The sequence below is a fragment of the Nothobranchius furzeri genome, chromosome 3, assembly GCF_043380555.1.
Source record: "Nothobranchius furzeri strain GRZ-AD chromosome 3, NfurGRZ-RIMD1, whole genome shotgun sequence".
NCBI classification, from domain to species: domain Eukaryota; kingdom Metazoa; phylum Chordata; class Actinopteri; order Cyprinodontiformes; family Nothobranchiidae; genus Nothobranchius; species Nothobranchius furzeri.
The window spans coordinates 51,889,990-51,907,943 of NC_091743.1; the positions used below are offsets into that span (position 1 = coordinate 51,889,990).

The 17,954-nt window shown below is 39.2% G+C and overlaps 1 protein-coding gene across 1 annotated transcript in view; it reads left to right on the forward strand.

Annotated features, from left to right (window-relative positions):
- The window catches only part of camk1b (calcium/calmodulin-dependent protein kinase Ib), a 46,642-nt gene that overhangs the window by 7,384 nt on the left and 21,304 nt on the right, over positions 1-17,954 (forward strand). Inside the window, exon 3 of the mRNA XM_070549313.1 lies at positions 2,840-2,953. Within this exon, the coding sequence (XP_070405414.1) occupies positions 2,840-2,953 (114 nt within the window). The remainder of the gene's footprint in view (positions 1-2,839; positions 2,954-17,954) is intronic.

The following is a 17,954-nucleotide window of genomic DNA, read 5'->3' on the forward strand; positions in this document are numbered from 1 at the left end:
GATCTCCCAGTCTCGAGGCAGACACTCCCTACGACTAGGCCAATGAGCTGGTTGCAGGTTATTTACATTACAGTGTTGTCACAGCTAGACTGTTACATTATTCCAGCTGGAGATTCATCAAACTGCATTATAAATGAAATGGCTAGTTGCTGCTGCTATTTGTACTTGCAGATAACCAAAGACGTTACACAAGTTATCTAAAAAAAACTGACATTGAAACAGATCGACTACAGAGATTTAGATATTCAGCAAAGCATGGTCCTCCATTAAGCCTACTCAAGAAAAAAAAAATGCTCCGGTTATTTTATTGTTACATTCATAAGTTTGAATACAGATAGTTTTTGTTTGTCTGACACTGCATTCCTGCTGTATGACATAGGTTTATGTGGAAAGATCGTGAGCAATTACATCTTGCCTGTTGTTGTTGTTGTTGTTAATACTAATATTAGTAATACATTGTATTTGAAAAGTCCATTTCAAAACACCCAAACACACTTTACGACAAGGAATGTAAAATAAACCAAACACAACATGTAACATTTGAAGTAGAAATGTTAAAACATTAAAATAGTTAAAGTGATGCTAGGAGGAACACGCTTGTCTTAACAGGTATGTTTTGATTTGAAAAGTGGGTCTTTGAATGACCTCAGTTTGGAGAAGAAGAGTTTAGCTCTGATTAGTTCTTACAAATTGTTCTCAGACGTTTTTGGTTATCTGCAGGTAGTTGCAGCTGTATTAGAACTGTAGCAATCAATTTTGTTTCTGACCCCCCTTGGATTAACCATTAGGTTGTCAGTCCAATCAGAATTCATCTCAGTTTCTCTAAGATCATACAAAGAGCTGTCAGCAATGTGTAAAATGTTAGTTGTTCATTACCTTTCCAAAGAAACTGGCTTTAAAAGATCTGAACTTGAACACATAGTCCTTTAGTTGGTAGTTTATAGGTGTGACTTTCACAAATTTGTCATAAGCAGTTTTTTTCCACATAGATAAAAGGGGAAATATTTACATATTTGTAGGGCTGGGACAATAATCAATAAATCAATTAATTGTACGATAAATGAAAATGAACTCAGTAATTTTTCCAGCCATAATTGTTTTATTTTAAAGGGTTCACTTGCATCATTATGAAATATTAACATTACATAAGTGGTTATTTTGGTCTTGGTAATGTAGACAATAACATTGTTTATCGTCAATAATTTAATGGACAATATATCGTCCAGCAAAATTTGTTATTGTCCCAGGTCTACATATTTGTCTGTTTTAACCTTCACAATCTAAAACTGCATCACTCAAAAGTACCCCTAAAATACAACCTGTAGATTTAAAACTCACAGAAACAACACTGAACCAGGTTGTCCTGTGTCTGGAGAAAATGGTAGAAGCAAGATTCACAATTTAATGTTTAATTTGCTTTCAGCTACAGAATCTTACTATTTATGTAATTAAGTACACGCCTGAAAATGTGAAACAAAGGTGATTTTTTTTGATGAACATTATTTAGCTGTAAGAAATCATCCTTATCTGTCAGTCACTGTGTTCATTCAGTTTCTCTTCAGTGAGCACCACAGAGTTGCCACCTTCAGCTCATCCCAATGATTTTTCAATTCAAAATGTTTTTAATAGACTTTAAATGATCATGATTCAAGTACAGAATATGTCAGATTTCTGTTTTTACGTTGACATCAGTGTTTGAGTTTTACCGTAATTTCCGGACTATAGAGCGCACCTCAATATAAGCCGCACCAACCAAAAAAAAAAAATAAACGGTTTTCTACACACACACACGCCGCACTCAAATACAAGCCGCGGCGCAGCAGCCACATGCAGGTCTCCAGCGCACAGCGCTTGTATGGCCATAACATAAGGTAATTAGACAGAAAGACGCTACACGGAAGTTTTTCGTTGTTGTTTTAATTCAACAAAACTCATTTTAAACACGGGTGAACGTGCCTGCAAGTTTAGAAAAGAAAACAGCACTGATAGCATTCATATTTCTGGATGGTTATAAAATAAAAACAGAACTGACACGTTACTACTGGTAATTTGCATGTTTAGAAGAAAAGAACAGCACTGGCACATCATTAATAAGCCCTGGATGATTAGAAAATAAAAACTGCACACAAAACATGCCTGGTTAGTAAGTAAAACACACTTGCCTACCAGAAAAAGTCATTCGCTCTCATCTTCCTCTTGCGCACTAAAGCCATTAAAGTCCTCTTCTTCAGTGTCGGAGTTGAACAGCCTCAGAAGAGCTTCGTCACATACCTTTTCTGTGGCGATGTCAGTGTCGCTGACCGTGTTGCTGTCATCATCCCCGGGTGAAGCTGGCTTGAATAAGTTCTTCCTGCTGCCGTCTCCAGCGCTGAACCATGGATTCATTCATGCCAAGCTTACGTGCGGCAGCACTGTTTCCCTCCTTTACTGCCAGATCGATGGCCTTCAACTTAAATGCGGCATCATATGAACTCATACGTGTAGTTACCATGATGAGGGGGTATGGATTTGAAAAAAAGTACTTCGTCGTGCCGGCTGCTTGCATGTGCTAAATTAAAATGAGCACTTTCTTTGATTTCCGCTTTTGACTTCCACCTGTTTCACTTTCTGCTAAAGCGCCCCCTGGCAGGTGAAGGAAAATCTTCAGTTAAGCCACACCTCATTATAAGCTGCATGGTTCAAAGCGTGGGAAAAAGTAGCGGCTTATAGTCCGGAAAATACGGTAATTAAGAAGTCAGTGAAATTGGTTCCCTAGTGAAGAGTTAAAATCACATTTGCAATATATTTATAAATTCATCATATTAATGCAGTTTTCTTTTATTCCATTGTCCTTTGCCAGTATTGTTTCTGACCATCACAACAAAAAGATGCCACTGGATGAGGACTGCCATGCCTGGAAAAAGAAGACCTCAGATGTGAAGGAGAAGTATGACTTCAAAGAGATCCTGGGAACGTAAGTGAAGTTTTTTCTTATTGTTGTCATCAGAAAAAAATTGTTATGGGCCAGATTTGAATGTAACATTTTAGCTGTTTTTTTAAAGCAGTGGCGTTTTCATAAAGGTGAGTGTATTTAAATGTCCAATGAGGATATCTGTTAACTGGTAACTATGATGCACAAAACATGGGCGGTGCTAGGCAGTAGCTTGGGGCTCCTAAAGCAAAGCTTAGCAACCCCAAACCTTAAACCCCCCTCCTTCAGTCCGCACCGACTGACACCAAAAGGCGTTCCCGTGATTGCAAGCAAGGAGAAAGATGGCATCACATATCCAAAAATGTCTGTGGTTTATTTTATTTTCTGTTTAGCTCGGCTACAGCTACGTACTTTTTTTTTTTTTTTTTTTTTTTTTTACTAGTTAAGCAACCGGAAATCTGCATTGGCTTTTATTTTGAAAGTTTCCAGATGTTTTACACTGCTTTTATGTTTGACTTCCTGTCTTGCCCAGTCTGACCTACTGAGGTTGATGAGTTGTGTAGTGTGTAAAAACAGTCTTGAAGTGTAAGCGATGCGACCCTACGCGTCCAGAATGCGATGCTTCACGTCTGTGGAAATTCCCCATCCACTATAACAACTGTGTACTGTGTTTCATGAGCCTTTCCCGTCCGGTGGAAAGGCCTGGTTAGCCACGACATGCTTATGTTTACTTGCATTGCTTGGTTCTTTTAAAACACAGAAAAAAAGTGTGCCCATGAAGTTGGTGATGTCACTTCCTTCTCCGTTTATCTGCTGCCCGCAAATAAACGGAGAAGGAAGTGACATCACCAGCATTGACACAGCTCTCAGGATGGCTATAGTAATTAGCTGAAACGTTAGCAAAACAAGGTAAAGAACAACTCTTTTTTTGTTCTGTATTTTTAAAGAACCGAGCAATGCAAATTGACAAAATACACAGAATGAACGTACAGAAGATGCTTATGTTTAGTTTAGATTTTTTTTGTAAAAAAATAGAAGCTAATTTTATTCATTAATGAATGCCGTTTTCCCAGTTCATACTATAGTTTTGCTAATTAGCAGGAAATCGTAATAAACCTTTATTTAAATGCTGTTGATTCTTGCAACGGTGTAACATACTCTCATCAAGATAGAATAATTCCTTTCCTCTGAAGTCCCTGCTGGGTTCTACTCGGTCCTTCTGACTAAATGGTTCTGCTGTTCCTCCTCCAGTTAACATTGGACTAAATTCCCTGAAGTCCATGAAGCAACTTAGACCCCGGTTTGTTTTCAAAAACATGTTTTGATTCATTGTTGGTGGTAGTTAAAAGTAACTTTTATTCCTTGATCTAACTTTCTTTCCTTTAAAGAATCTCAATGCAAACACTGTAAGTGAAAGTGTCACGAGATGTTTGTTCAAGGTAGCATCTTTTTACACACCCACATCCTTGTTTGCTCAGGATTAAATCATGCGAGCACTAAGTCAATCTAGTGAAAACCTAAACTTGTTTACTGACATTATGAAAAATTTCTTAAGCATACTAGAGCAGAGGCATAAAAAAAGTCAGCCTGTCATGCTATTTATGGTTATACGTGTGGTCTGTGTAATTACTGCAGAAGCACTGATGACAATCTAGGGTTCACTTTTAACTCTCAAAGTGGAAAACAAACACAAAGAATTTTTGGCACCATTTGCTAATGCAGAATAAAAAATAAACAATTATATATTATGTAATATATATATATATATATATATATATATATATATATATGTGTGTGTGTGTGTGTGTGTGTGTGTGTGTGTAGCTCCTGAAATCGGAACTTTTGTATGATGTAAATTTTCTATTTCACCTAGTCATTTGGGATTAGTAAACAGAAATGGAAGATAGAATGCCTTCTCCAGGTCAGAGACTAGGTCCTGCCTCAAGTGGAGGAGTTTAAAGAGTAACTAAACCCCAAAATATATATTTTTTGCTTATAAACTTTATAATTGGGTCTTTAGAAATGCAATCTTTCTGTGCATTTTTGACACGTTTGTGTAAACTTGATTAAATCTAGAGTCTAGGTCTAAAAACGTCTTATTGCTGCCCCGTGTGGGTTGAACTATGGCTACTGCATTTTAAACTTGTGATTGACTGGGGCTGGAACAGTTTCATGTCATCGGTACAGTCTCCTGCCACTCCCCCTCCCTCCCGAGATGGAAATTCCCCACTCTTGGCCATGCCACTCCGTGCCTCCTGGTAACGCCCACTTTCACAGCATTTTTCAAATCTTGACTGTGGTGGAGTTACATTTTCTGATGGTGGTGCAGTCCCTCTTTAAATATCTCGCTGTCTTGTTCATGAGTGAGGGAAAGATGGAGTTCAAGATCAATAGGTGGATTGATGCTGCGTCTGCAGTGATGCGATCGTTGTACCGGTCTGTCGCATTGAAGAGAGCTGAGCCGGACGGCGACGCTCTTGATTTACCGGTCGATCTACGTTTCAACCCTCATCTATGGTCACAAACTTTGGGCAGTGACAGAAATAATGAGATTGCGGATATAAGTGGCTGAAATTAGTTTTCTCTGCATGGTGGCTGAGATCTCCCTTAAAGATAGGATGAGAAGCTAGATCATCCAGGAGGAGCTTGGATTAGATCAGCTGATCCTCCCCATCGAGAGGAGCCAGTTGAAGTGGCTTGGGTATCTAGTTAGTTATTTTCCGGGCACGTCCAACTGGGAGGAGACCCAAAGGAAGACCCAGGACTCACTGGAAGGACTTTTTTTTAGGCTGTCCAGGGAATGCCTTGGGATTCCTCCAGAAGAGCTGGGGCAAGTGGCAGAGGAGAGGCAAGTCTGGGCTTCTCTGCTTAGACTGCTGCCCCTGTGACCTGACCTCAGATAAGCGGAAGAGAATGGATGGATGGATGTTTCTGAACAAATAGTTGAAAATTTGAAATCTGGATAATTAAGTGGATGTGTTTTTTAAAATAAAAAGAAACTAGATAAAATCATACTAATGAGAAGTAAATCTCCTCAAATTAGGACAGCAAGTCTAATTTAACAAAATCAAATGATCTAGTGCAGCTGTCCTCATAAGTCATCCTCACACAGGCCTTTAGGAGGTTAATGGCATTAGCTAAACTTTTGACTCTATATTTTTGTGCAACCTAAAGAGGCCTTTGTCACTGTTTCTGTATTCCTGAAGAGGCAATTTTTTGCTTTAGTACACTTTTTATCAAAATGTTAAATGCCTGAATGAAAGATCCAAGGCGATGGGCAACAAACATGAAAAGGCTTTCCAGTCCCATCACCACAGTGTCATCCATCCAGTTCCCCTCCACCTGCCTCTGGTTTGGGGCTAAGCTTGTCTGTTGAGAGATCGCCCGCTCACTGCATCACTCAGCTGTGTGCTGCACATTCATTTGCCATTGCTGGGTTGTTGTCTTGGTAACAACAGGAGACACTTTCCATAATGGACTCAAATAGTCACTATGGAAACAAAGTTTTTGATTTGCTATTAATAATCCAACCACCAAGCACATGTGTGTGCATTGTGCATGAGATAAACTCACTTCTGCAAGAAAATGTAGAAAAAGTCATGAAGATATTTTTTGATATGTGCTTATTTGATGAAGACTAACTTATTTGAAATGTTAAGATTTACCATCAGTTTTTTCCATTAAGTCAGTCATGTTTGAAGCATTCAAATATGTTAATTTCTTATCCAATAAAAATATATTTTATTTGTATTAAATACTTTAGTTAAATTTCAAAAGGCAATAATAACATATTTGAATGTTTTCCTTTAGATTTCTTCAGGCAAAGCTCTTAACTGTTGAATTTTTTTCATTCATGCACATTTATTACGAAATCAATTAAATGAATGAGCACAAACAGAAAATTGTTTAAAAAGAAGGCATGGTTTAAATATGATGGGTAGGATAGCAGTGGCATGTGTCTGTTTGTACTGATAATCCCCAGCTGAAACCATATGTCCTCTAATCACAACAGATGGGGATTAACAATACACAAATAGCACTTTCACTGCAATCAACTCAGATCCTCTCCTGCTTTCATCCCCCTTTTAATTTTTCGTACTATTTAAATCACCCACCACCCACCACCATCTCTTTCTCTCTTTCTAATTGTGTCCAGCACAGCTAAGCAGATTGCCTTTTTGTCAGAAATCCAGACTTATTCTGGCTTTTCAGTCCAATCACCTGCGCTCTGTCCTAGATTTGTGCTATAGAACTGGAATTCCAGTGTAACCTGCTACACTTCTGAGGGTTTAACTGGAAATTAAAGTTTGTTTTTAATTCATGGATGAAGACACACAGATTTGCCCTGAAAAACAAATTCTGAGTAAAATGACCAAATCAGAAGTGGCGCTAAGGCAATACATCTAAGGCATTATCAGTACTCTGATTAGGCACCAGAATGAAAACGATGGAAGCCAGATCTTCACAAATATTTTCCACAGGGCTGCACATGAACTTTTATAACTGGTAGCACCAGTGCTAAAACAGTTGATAAGGTTCTAGCACGAGCAGAAAATGTTAGTTCCACCAACAGGGGGATAACTAATTACATTTACTCAACTACATTTATTTTAGTAATCCAGAAAATATTCACAGCTCGCCACTTTTTCCAGTTTGTTACAACCTTACTCCAAAATGGATATAATTCAGTTTTCCCTAAACTTTCCACACACGAGAACCTACCATGTTATTTTGTTATTTTAAGTGTTCAAGTGTCGGCCATTGGCTGACCATGTCTGCAACATATCGGCATCATTATCAGCTTCTGACCAAATCATCAAAACACACCCACTTCACCCCACTTCTCCTCCAGCTTTACTGACTTCCAGTCAACTTCAGGGTTCATTTCAAGATCCTGGTTCTGGTTTTTGGGGCCTTACATGGACAAGCACCATCATACATTGATCATGCAGCGCACCAGACTAAAGGCCAAAGGTGACAGATCATTTGCTGCTGTGGCCCCCAGACTCTGGTCCTTTCTCTCCCTGAGGTCAGGGGACTCAGTGGTCTCCTTTAAAAAGCAGCTGAAACTCACCTGTTCAGGCTGACTTTTGTGTGACCTTCATCACCACCCTCTCCTTGTTCTGCTCTCTACCAATTCTGCCTTTCCCCGGATCCAATGATTACCTTTCTTATTTGTTTTCTCTTTCCCTTTCCTTACGTTATTTTGAATCACAACTTTAACTTTTCCCTATTTTGTATTTTTGAATTATTGAGAAGAAAAGGTATTTAATCAATTTTGGAATAAGGCTTTAATATTAATAAGTTTTAAGGCAGCGTCAGAATTAAGCAAGCGTTAACATCCAAGTCAAAAACAAGGCATTAGTTTAATATGACAAGTGTGTCTCTAATGCTGTTTCCCAAGTTACATTCTAATTGTATCATAAATGTGTCATGTCAAGAAAAACATAGCCTGAAATATTTTCATGTGGCTCTTCAGTTAAGTTTATATAAACAATTTAATCTCAACATTATTTTTCTAAGGGTCACACAATGCCCAGGTCTAAATAGGGTGCACAACCAGTTCCAGGAAGAAAAACAGTCTGAGAGCAACTTTATTTTTTAGATACTGAATAAATCTTGGCAATAGTTTAGACGGCCACCCTTTCAGATCAGGCTTTGGGGATTTGGAGCAGCATGACACCTTTTTTATTCAAATACTGACATTTTCTGCACTTTTAGCATCAGTCCGTTCTCAGTTTAAGGCATTTCTGATAAAACCTATTGGCATTATTATTAATTGCTAATTCACAATCTATATATAAGAGTTTACAATTATGATGAATTGTTAATGTAAAAGCTCTGACTTTGTGAAATGATTTTTGAAACTTTAATAGCATCCGTTCCATCCTACTGGCCCTACTGCAGAAGAAGGCATTATAGAGATTATCTTTAGTACAGCTTGTCCTGTTGGATTACAGTATTTAATTTTCATTCACCCAGTTGCATTGTTGCACTTTCTTCTCATTAGATGTTGATGATTTTATTCCAGAGCCCGGAACAGGCTCACGTGGAAAACGTTCCCACACTCGGCTACAGGCAGTGAGACAACAAGCCACACTAATGAACCATGTTGACTTTTCTGACATTTAAATAGCTGCTGATGTTCTCATGCTGCGAGCAGAAAAGGGGGACCGTTTTTAGGATTATTCTCTCAGAATACAAGATGAAACACATTAGAGATGGAGCCGTAAGGGACGAGGTGTTTGGAGGAAGAGGAGTGTGAAAGCAGGAGAGAGTGGTGTAATCATCTAAAATCAATAGAGCTGATGGGACTGGCCAGGATGACGCTAGCCAAATGGTGACCCACTGACCTTTGACCTTACTAGTTCTATTGATGTGGGACAATGAGAGTTTGTGTTCATGTGGCTCATTACACTTAATGCACTTGGGCTTGATTTGTTGGCCTGTTTCTTCTGCACCATTGTGTGTGTTTTGCTTTGGATGTGTGTCTAACTTCACACACTCCTTCCTCCCTTCCTACCTCCAGAGCAATAAACAGAGCACCCATTCATCACATCTCTTCGCATTTTCTGTAAAATTGAGCCCTCTGGATTACAGAAATTACATATTTGACAAAATTTTAAAATAGAAATTGCAGCTATCAGATATCACACATGAGAAACAGGAACTAAAATATCTTTAGTCCACTAAAGTTTGGAAACATTAACCCATTCAATTTGATTAGTCCAACTTTTTTGACTTTTTGATTAGTTTATCAGTGTATAACGCTTACATTAGTTTATTTTGGCTGATTTATGTAAACACCCTTTAGAAAATACACCAGGGTTTGCCTTGTAACACAAATTGAGTTTGATGGTCTCCCTTACATCCTGACGGTGCGTGTGTAGAACTTTTTAATCACAAGTTCTTCTGCATCCCAACGTACAGCCAGGATGCAGACACACGGAGGACCTCTATGAACAGCATTTGAAGTGATTTGATCTCAGACTGAGTCCTCAGTGGGGGTTTCTATTCTTGTTAATTATTCAGTGTTTGTTTGTTTGAGTGAGCATCAAACAAATAAAAAATTATGAAAGTCATTCAAACAAAGAGAAACAGCTACCTCTACAGAGCAGATGAGTCTCCCAGTGTGAGAGCTGCCCTACTTCATCTGTTTCTCATCTGCGTCTGAGCTTTTTTCTGTTTGTGTATTAACTCCACCTTTTACTTTGTCGCTGACTGGCATATTGACCTCGTATCACAGCGATGGCTGATGTCAAAAATTCAGATTTTTAAAATCTTTTTCCAATGATTCCCCTTTTCTGCAAAAATCACCCTCCACTGGCTTTTCCAGTTTAATAAGAGCAAATGACTGTTCTTGTTTTGCTTTGGTTTTGTGAATCCAAGATGAAGGATGAGAGGAGCCTGGGCCTTTATTTTTAAGTAGAAACTAAATACACTGCTGCTTTTTGTGCAGGAAAAATGGAAGACATGTAAAATCATGCTTGGCTACTTATTCCTTATAAATAAAGCTTCGTTATTATTCCTCCTATTTCTGTTCATGACTCACTAGACAAATATTATTTTAGTTTAATGTTGGGAGATCCTTCTCAACTTCAAAAAAATAGATTATCTTTAAATACCCAGCAAAGTTGAACGATTCCTTTAGGAAATGACAACTTGGAACATTTTCCCACTCCTGTTCCAGCATGGAAATCCACCCCTGCTTACGGCATTCTCAGCCCTTCGGCACAGGCCTGACCTAATTCAAACAGAAGTCTACATCTGAGCGTAGCACAGCTCAGCATGGTGTAGTTTGCAGTTCTTGTAATGTACACACATACACACACATCTATTTGCCCACAGCTTGGCCCAGTTAGGAATCATCTGCTCACAGCATTATACCATCTCTAACAGTTTTAGTACACTCCCAGGCTTATCAAGTACATCTTCCCACCGTTTTTCTCTCTCGGTGTAATCCTTACGTAACACAAATTCCTCTCATTTCAAGCTTTTGACATGTCTGAATTCCTGGTTGAAAGGGGTGTGTGTGTGTTTATTATCTCCACTCGTAGAAATCCATTGAAAAGCTTATGCTTTCCAGCTTAGTCACAATTAACTGTATTTATTTATTTATTCATCCACCAGAGACTTGTTTTATAAATGTAGATTGTGAAAAAGTTTGTACAACTAATGTTAGAGGTCACATTAACGGATGCATTAGCAGATGAAGAAAAAGTAGCCTTCCAACTGTGTGGTTTGGTTAGCTTCTTGATAACCTTTCATGACTTTGTTTTCTTCTGGTTTGCACCCATGATGTTAATACACCTTCTGATAAGTAATTAGCTTCAGACCATGCAGTTCACATTTGCGCAATTCTATTTCATTCTATTTTTCCTACTTTTTAAATTCTATCTTTAACAAAATATGCCTTATCCAGTTATGCGGACCAATGGTTCAGGTGATCGACCCGGAACAAAAAGATCCTCCGCTATACCTTTGAATAATGTTCTTACAAAGTATAGCTATAAATATCTTGTAAAGATAAAAAAAAAGGAAGTGGTTCTCTTGCATTTTTCTGAAAACCTCAGCCAATAACATGGCTCGGTTCAAAACCAACGGTTGGACCATTCGGTTGTCTGTCTCACCGAACCACCGAACTTCCACATTTACCTGGGTCCTTCACTTATTACGTGCTTGCACATTTTCCAACTGAACACCACTGGTGTGAGAGGTCCTCTGCTAAATAATGTCAGAGAAGGAGAAACCGCCAGCTGCTACCGCTTCAGTCACCATGTTTGTGTTTAAAACCTAGCTTGTTTTTCAGATTTGCTATTGCAGCTTCAAAGGAGTTGAATACCCATTTAATCAATACATTTGTAGTGGTCTCTAGTTTTCTCTGGGGAAATAAACATCTGTGCACCATTTTCAGGAACTTGAAGTGAGCCACATCACAACATTTTCATGTTCAGCCTGCATAAAAAACTCAGTGACTGATTATAATCAGAAATAAGATTTAAAAAATGGTTTTTCAGTGTCCCACACCTTTAATTTTGAAATGTTTAGTGAAATTCAGTTAAGTTGTTTGCACCGGTTTATTTTTATATTTAGCTAAATATCACAATCTCTCTCTCTCTCTCTCTCTCTCTCTCTCTCTCTCTCTCTCTCTCTCTCTCACTCACTCACTCACTCACTCACACACACACACACACACACACACACACACACACGCACGCACGCACACACAAGCAAGCATCTTTTGGCAATGTGTAATAAAGATCATCATTATTCAAATGTCAACCATACAAAAAGCTTGGATACTTTAATTTTTTTTAATAAAGTTTAACATTTAAGGCTTTAATAATTTATTTGTTCTGCAGAACAAAGATGGTCTTTTTTCTGTGTCAGTGCCAATATCACAGTTGGGCCTTTCTCAGCTCTGATTAGACCAGATGGTCCTTCCCTATGTCTCTCTGACCTTTCCACAGTTACCATTTTGTCATCTGTTTACATACCTCCTTGACCAACTTCTCAGCAGGACAAATGGAATAACTCACTGGAGTTTGATAAACAAGACTTCTTATTAGGTACACAGTACACTGCAAACAGTCAAAGAAAATACGTTTTTTGGAGGGAAAAAACTTAAGTGACTAATGCTTCCTTCTGGATGGTTTAAATTTGTACTTTTGAGTTTTGTTTAACAGTATAGTTATTGGCACAGACACCTAAAGCAGATTGTAGCAACAGACACTGGCTTGTTATCAAGAAAGAGGAAGCTAAGGGAACAGCAACTGCCTTAATTTCAGGAACAAGCTAAATGTGTTGTCACAGGAAGTGTCAGTATTAGACACAGCGTCCAAAGATTTTCACTTGCACACATTTGAATAACTAAAAAAAGCACATTTGCATTTATTGTCAGAATGAGAACAAATAAATGTATGATTCTCTAATTTGATAGTTTTGCAATTAATTTAAATAGTGTGATAATAGTTTAGATATCTTTAGACACTTTTTCTGCTCTTTGGGCAGGGCAGAAACCATCCATCCATTCATCCATTTTCTTCTGCCTTTCCAGGGTCAGGCAGCGGTGGCAGTAGCCTAAGCAGAGACTTCCCTCAAATTCTTGAAGTCTCTAGATGTGCATTTTATGGAGGAGTTCATTTTAAACCTCTGTTCAAAGTATTTGCACGGTGGATTTCTGAGAATACACCCCACTGTTTGGACAGTAGCAAGTTTCTTTATTGAGGATTTAGTGGCTAATAGCTGTGTGTGTGTGTGTGTGTGTGTGTGTGTGTGTGTGTGTGTGTGTGTGTGTGTGTGTGTTTCCTCTTCCTGAGCACAAGTCCCATGGTGATGTGAGGAATGTCTTGTTTGGAGCTCAGTAAACATAGCTGTTTACATAATAATTTAGCTTAAACCTCCTATGATTAAGTTTTAAACAAACTTGTAGATCTGGTGAACACCCATAAATAAAGATACTTTAGATGGTTTCTGAGTCAGACTGTTTTGTCAACATTAGACAGCATTTTTAGTTCTCCTGTTGTTTTTGTTCAGGGTCACTCAGAACTTTTTTTTATAAGTTATTTATTTGCTTAAATCCATTAAACATCTGTCACACTACTACATACAGATTATCTTTTTTTCTCTTTCTTGAATATGAACTAGTGTAATTGGACAACAATTTAATAATGATATATATCTATAGATACCGTAATTTCCGGACTATAGAGCGCACCTCAATATAAGCCGCACCGGGCTAAAAGCCGCAGATATCTACTGAATTGAAAACATAGTTTAACTGAACGTAACTGAACTGATCAGTATCGAACAAAACAGAAAAGTTATTGATTAGTTTGTTCATCGTCCTCCTGTGCACTGAAACCACTGAAGTCATCTTCTTCAGTGTTGGAGTTGAACAGCCTCAGAAGAGCTTCGTCACATACCTTTTCTGTGGCGATGTCAGTGTCGCTCTCCGTGTTGCTGTCATCATCCCGAGGTGAAGCTGGGAAAACAAGCAGCGCCGTTTTACTGTGAAAAAAATCCTCCTGGGCGCTTTCCGTAGCACTCCATTAACCATTCCTTCATTAGACTTTCCAGCATCCATCCATTCTGGTTGACTAAAGCCGCACCTCATTATAAGCCGCGTGGTTCAAAGCGTGGGAAAAAGTAGCGGCTTATAGTCTGGAAAATACGGTAGACATGTGATGCGATAAAAAAATGGATCAGCAATTGCTCCACAGCCAGTTTTATTGATAGTATTATTCCCCAACATAAATTTATTGCAATTATTTTTAATTACGAACTGCGAACTGAATACTAAGTACTTTTAGTTAAGACTGATTGAAAAACTAGGCACAACTGAACAAGTATTAAATAAGTGAAATGTCATGCAAACACAAAGTATTTAAGATACAATCTCTTAGTTTCTAAAAGATGGATATTACAAAGAGCTGCATCATGTGAATATGTCACATTTGAGTTGTTAAGTTATCAGGTTCTCTATAAAGTGTGGTTTTACTACAGGTGGGGGAGCATGTGTTACCTTGACTTGTTGCTACCGTCTTTCAGCAGTTTACATTTGTGCATTTGTAAGTACAACCTTAATATATATTGTTTGTGCATGTATTTACTTTCCCTGGGTTTATTATTATTTATAAATATGTTTATCAGGTGGTAGTGATCACGTCCCATTCCATCACTGATCACACACTTTCTTCTTACAGGGCAAATGCTCAGTCATTGAGGCTTTCTCGTTTCTATGCGAGGTCCATTTATCCTCACACGCCATTGAATCCCCATTGCACTGCCGCTAAGCAGACTGGGGCTCCCAGCCGCAGTCCGGTTGGCTAGCTGCTTGTAGCTTATAGAGTAACTTGCCTATCTGTGATCACCCAGCACTCTGAATCCGTGTTTGAGTTTGCTGACACGCTACAGCCATTCCCTGTGGTCACATGATTCCTCCTCTCAGGATCTTACTTTTTTTTTTTTAACCAGGAACTGCGTTAATCAATAGAATAGTAGCTAGCTGACATGCTAGCACTAGAGTGTGCTTCCATCAAGTTTCTTGCATGTTTCAGATTGTGAACACAGTTAATTAGTTTCATTTAGTGATGAACTGCTCCTGTTGAAACTAATGTCAGCTGAGGAAACATTTCAGCAGTGATAAAACACACAGACACACAGTGACAAGTAGGGCTGCAACGATTCGTCGACGTTGTCGACAAATCTCGACAATAGAAATAGTCGACAATGAATTTCATTGTCACGTTGTCACCAGACATGTTTTTTCCGACCGAGTGAGGCATCTCACTTCAATACAATCTCTGCTGAGAGTTGCACATGCGCAATAGCTTCTCTGCTGAGCGCCAACTAACAGAAATGGCGGCGCCCGACACAGCAGCTATGCGTACCAAAACATCTATAGTTTGGGAGCATTTTATCCTGTATTCGGCGAATAAAAAGTTTACTTGCATTATTTGCAAAGCAGTCCTTGCGTATCATGGCAGCACCTCAGTGATGCATGAACACATACAAGAAAGCACGTCGGACTGTTGAATGAAACAGTCTGACTCACCTCGGTAAGATTTAAATAACACGAAAGCCAATACGTTTTGTTTTGGATGTACCGTATTTTCACAACCATAGGGCACACCGTGTTATAGGGCGCAGCTTCAGTTACGGGTGTCTTTTTGGTATTTAACACATACAAAAGGCGCACCGGGTTATAGGGCGCGGGCACGGTAAAACATCTGTGTGGGCTCGGGACTCGGAACATATCAGTGCAAACCAGACATTGTGAAAATTATAAACAGCCAAAAGCATGCTTCACTTTACTGGTCTAGTCCTGGTTCAGACCTGGTTTAGAGCGCACGCGCACTTCCTCATTGCATGTGCTGACGGCTCGTGCTCTTCTAATGGGCTCGACACACGGGAGGCAACTTCGCCTCTCCTCCATTTTCAATGAGACATGAGCGAAAAAGCGATAATCGCGGGTCTCCCTCCTTCTAAAGCCGGGCGTACACCGGGAGTGCTGCAGGAGGACACACAGGGATTTATGGGGGTTGGATGAGGAAAACGAAATAAAGAAAGTACATCTGTGTTTTGTGATCAGTTTAATTTGACATGAACACGACAAGCATGCTTTCTTGACAATCTTTGTGAGTAAAAAAACGTGTAGAAATAAAAATGAACAGCGTGTGCTATTAGGGAAATAGCGGGCGAGCAGTGTTGATGCATGGTTGCGCATGTGCCGTGAACAGTTCTGGTACTTTTTGGGTCGCAGCTGCTCGCAGCGCCACTTCAAGCACTGATGCGCTGTGTTGAAGTTCAGAATGTGATTACCGGTAGTTGGTGGATTTAACCACATAAACTTTCCACATGAACAAAATCATATGTGTGTTATTTATAGTCCTAAGAAAATAGTGTGATTTGAATTGTGTTTTATTAACCCTCTGGGGTCCATGGAAGCGTAGCCGCGTCTTTTGAATAGGTCTGATTTGGGATGCTGTAGCAGCAAGACTCTGCCTCGCTGAGTTTCGGTTTCAATTCAGCTTTAAAAAGGAGATTATAAACTACACCCCAGTTTTTAAATTTTGTTAGACCTATTTTTAGACAGTCTGATAACTTGTCAAAACAGCAGTTTAGTAATCCGTGAGAGGGAATGTGCTTGTGAACATGAAAAAAACCCCCCACTAAAACATGAGATCCTTTTGCAGTTGGTTGAAGTCTCAGATATTCAAGTGATAAAAAGTATCATTATGTAGCTGAGAGAGAGAGAGAGAGGAAGGCTGCACGAGTAACGAGATGTGCGCAAAAAGGAGCCGCTTCGTGGGGAAAGGAATGGCGCAAACGGAGTAACAACAAACAGACAGATATTGACGGTAAACTTCATATTTTGGAGCGATCCGGACAGATATATTGTCGCTGCAGTTTAGTAGGCTTTTATTAGGCTTTAATAAAGGATGAGGAGAAGGATAAATGTCCACCAGGCAGTTCAGATAGTACGGCTGTTTTTTGAACTGGAAGCAGAGGAAGTGGACGGAGACTCATAGCCGGAGTCTGAGGCAAATAGCGAGGATGTAGGGCTGGGCGGATCGATCTAAAATATCGATAGTATCGATTTAACTTTGGTATTGAGTATTTACTAGATACCTGCTTGATGGTATCGATTCAGTTTCTTCTAGCCTGGCAAGTCATGATGTACTCACTGCTACAGATGTCGGTCAACGAGGCAGTCCACCAAACTCCGTCAATGAAGATGCAAAACACATCCTTTTCCTAAATAAATGTTAGTACTTCTATCTGATCTTCACTCAAACAAAAGCTAAAGTCATAATAGTCCAAACTTGATGCCAACGCCATTTCAAACGAGCGGCTGACCGCCGACTAGTCACGTTTGTTTTTTTTCCACTAACATCCCGCCTACTTAGTGTTGCGATTGGCCCATGAAATCTATATAGCGCCATGATTGGACCACTACAGAACGGTAGCCATCTTGGTTTGTAGTTTACCTGGCTGATACCTGTGATTGGACCGTTTCGAGCGGCAGCCATGTTTGTTTGCAGGGACATCCCGCCTACCTCGCTAAAAGAGTGCTGTGATTGGTCCAACAAACCAGTAAAGTACTGTGACTGGAACGCCACGGATGTCAGTCAACGGGGCAGTCCGCTGTTACATTAAAAAAGGTAAAACAGCGAGCCAGCACGAGACAAGCACGGAACAGTAGAAAGCACTGTTGTGGCTGCGTGATGGCAGACCGAAAAAGGAGCGCCGTTTGGAATTTTTTTACACAGCTTTATAGATTTCAAATAGGAAAAAATCTTGAGCTTGTTAACCATTTTAAACCATTTTGAGTTTTCTAATGAAAACTTTATTTGCCTGAAAATGTTCCCTGTATTTTATTATCATCGTACACATGATTTATTGAAGGAAAAATTACAAAATAATTAAGTAATCAATAAAACTTGAGTTTTCAGACAAGATCCTCATATTGATGATGAAATCATCAGTATGAGAATCTATTCTGAAAACTCAAGTTTTATTGATCCCATTTATCTTAATA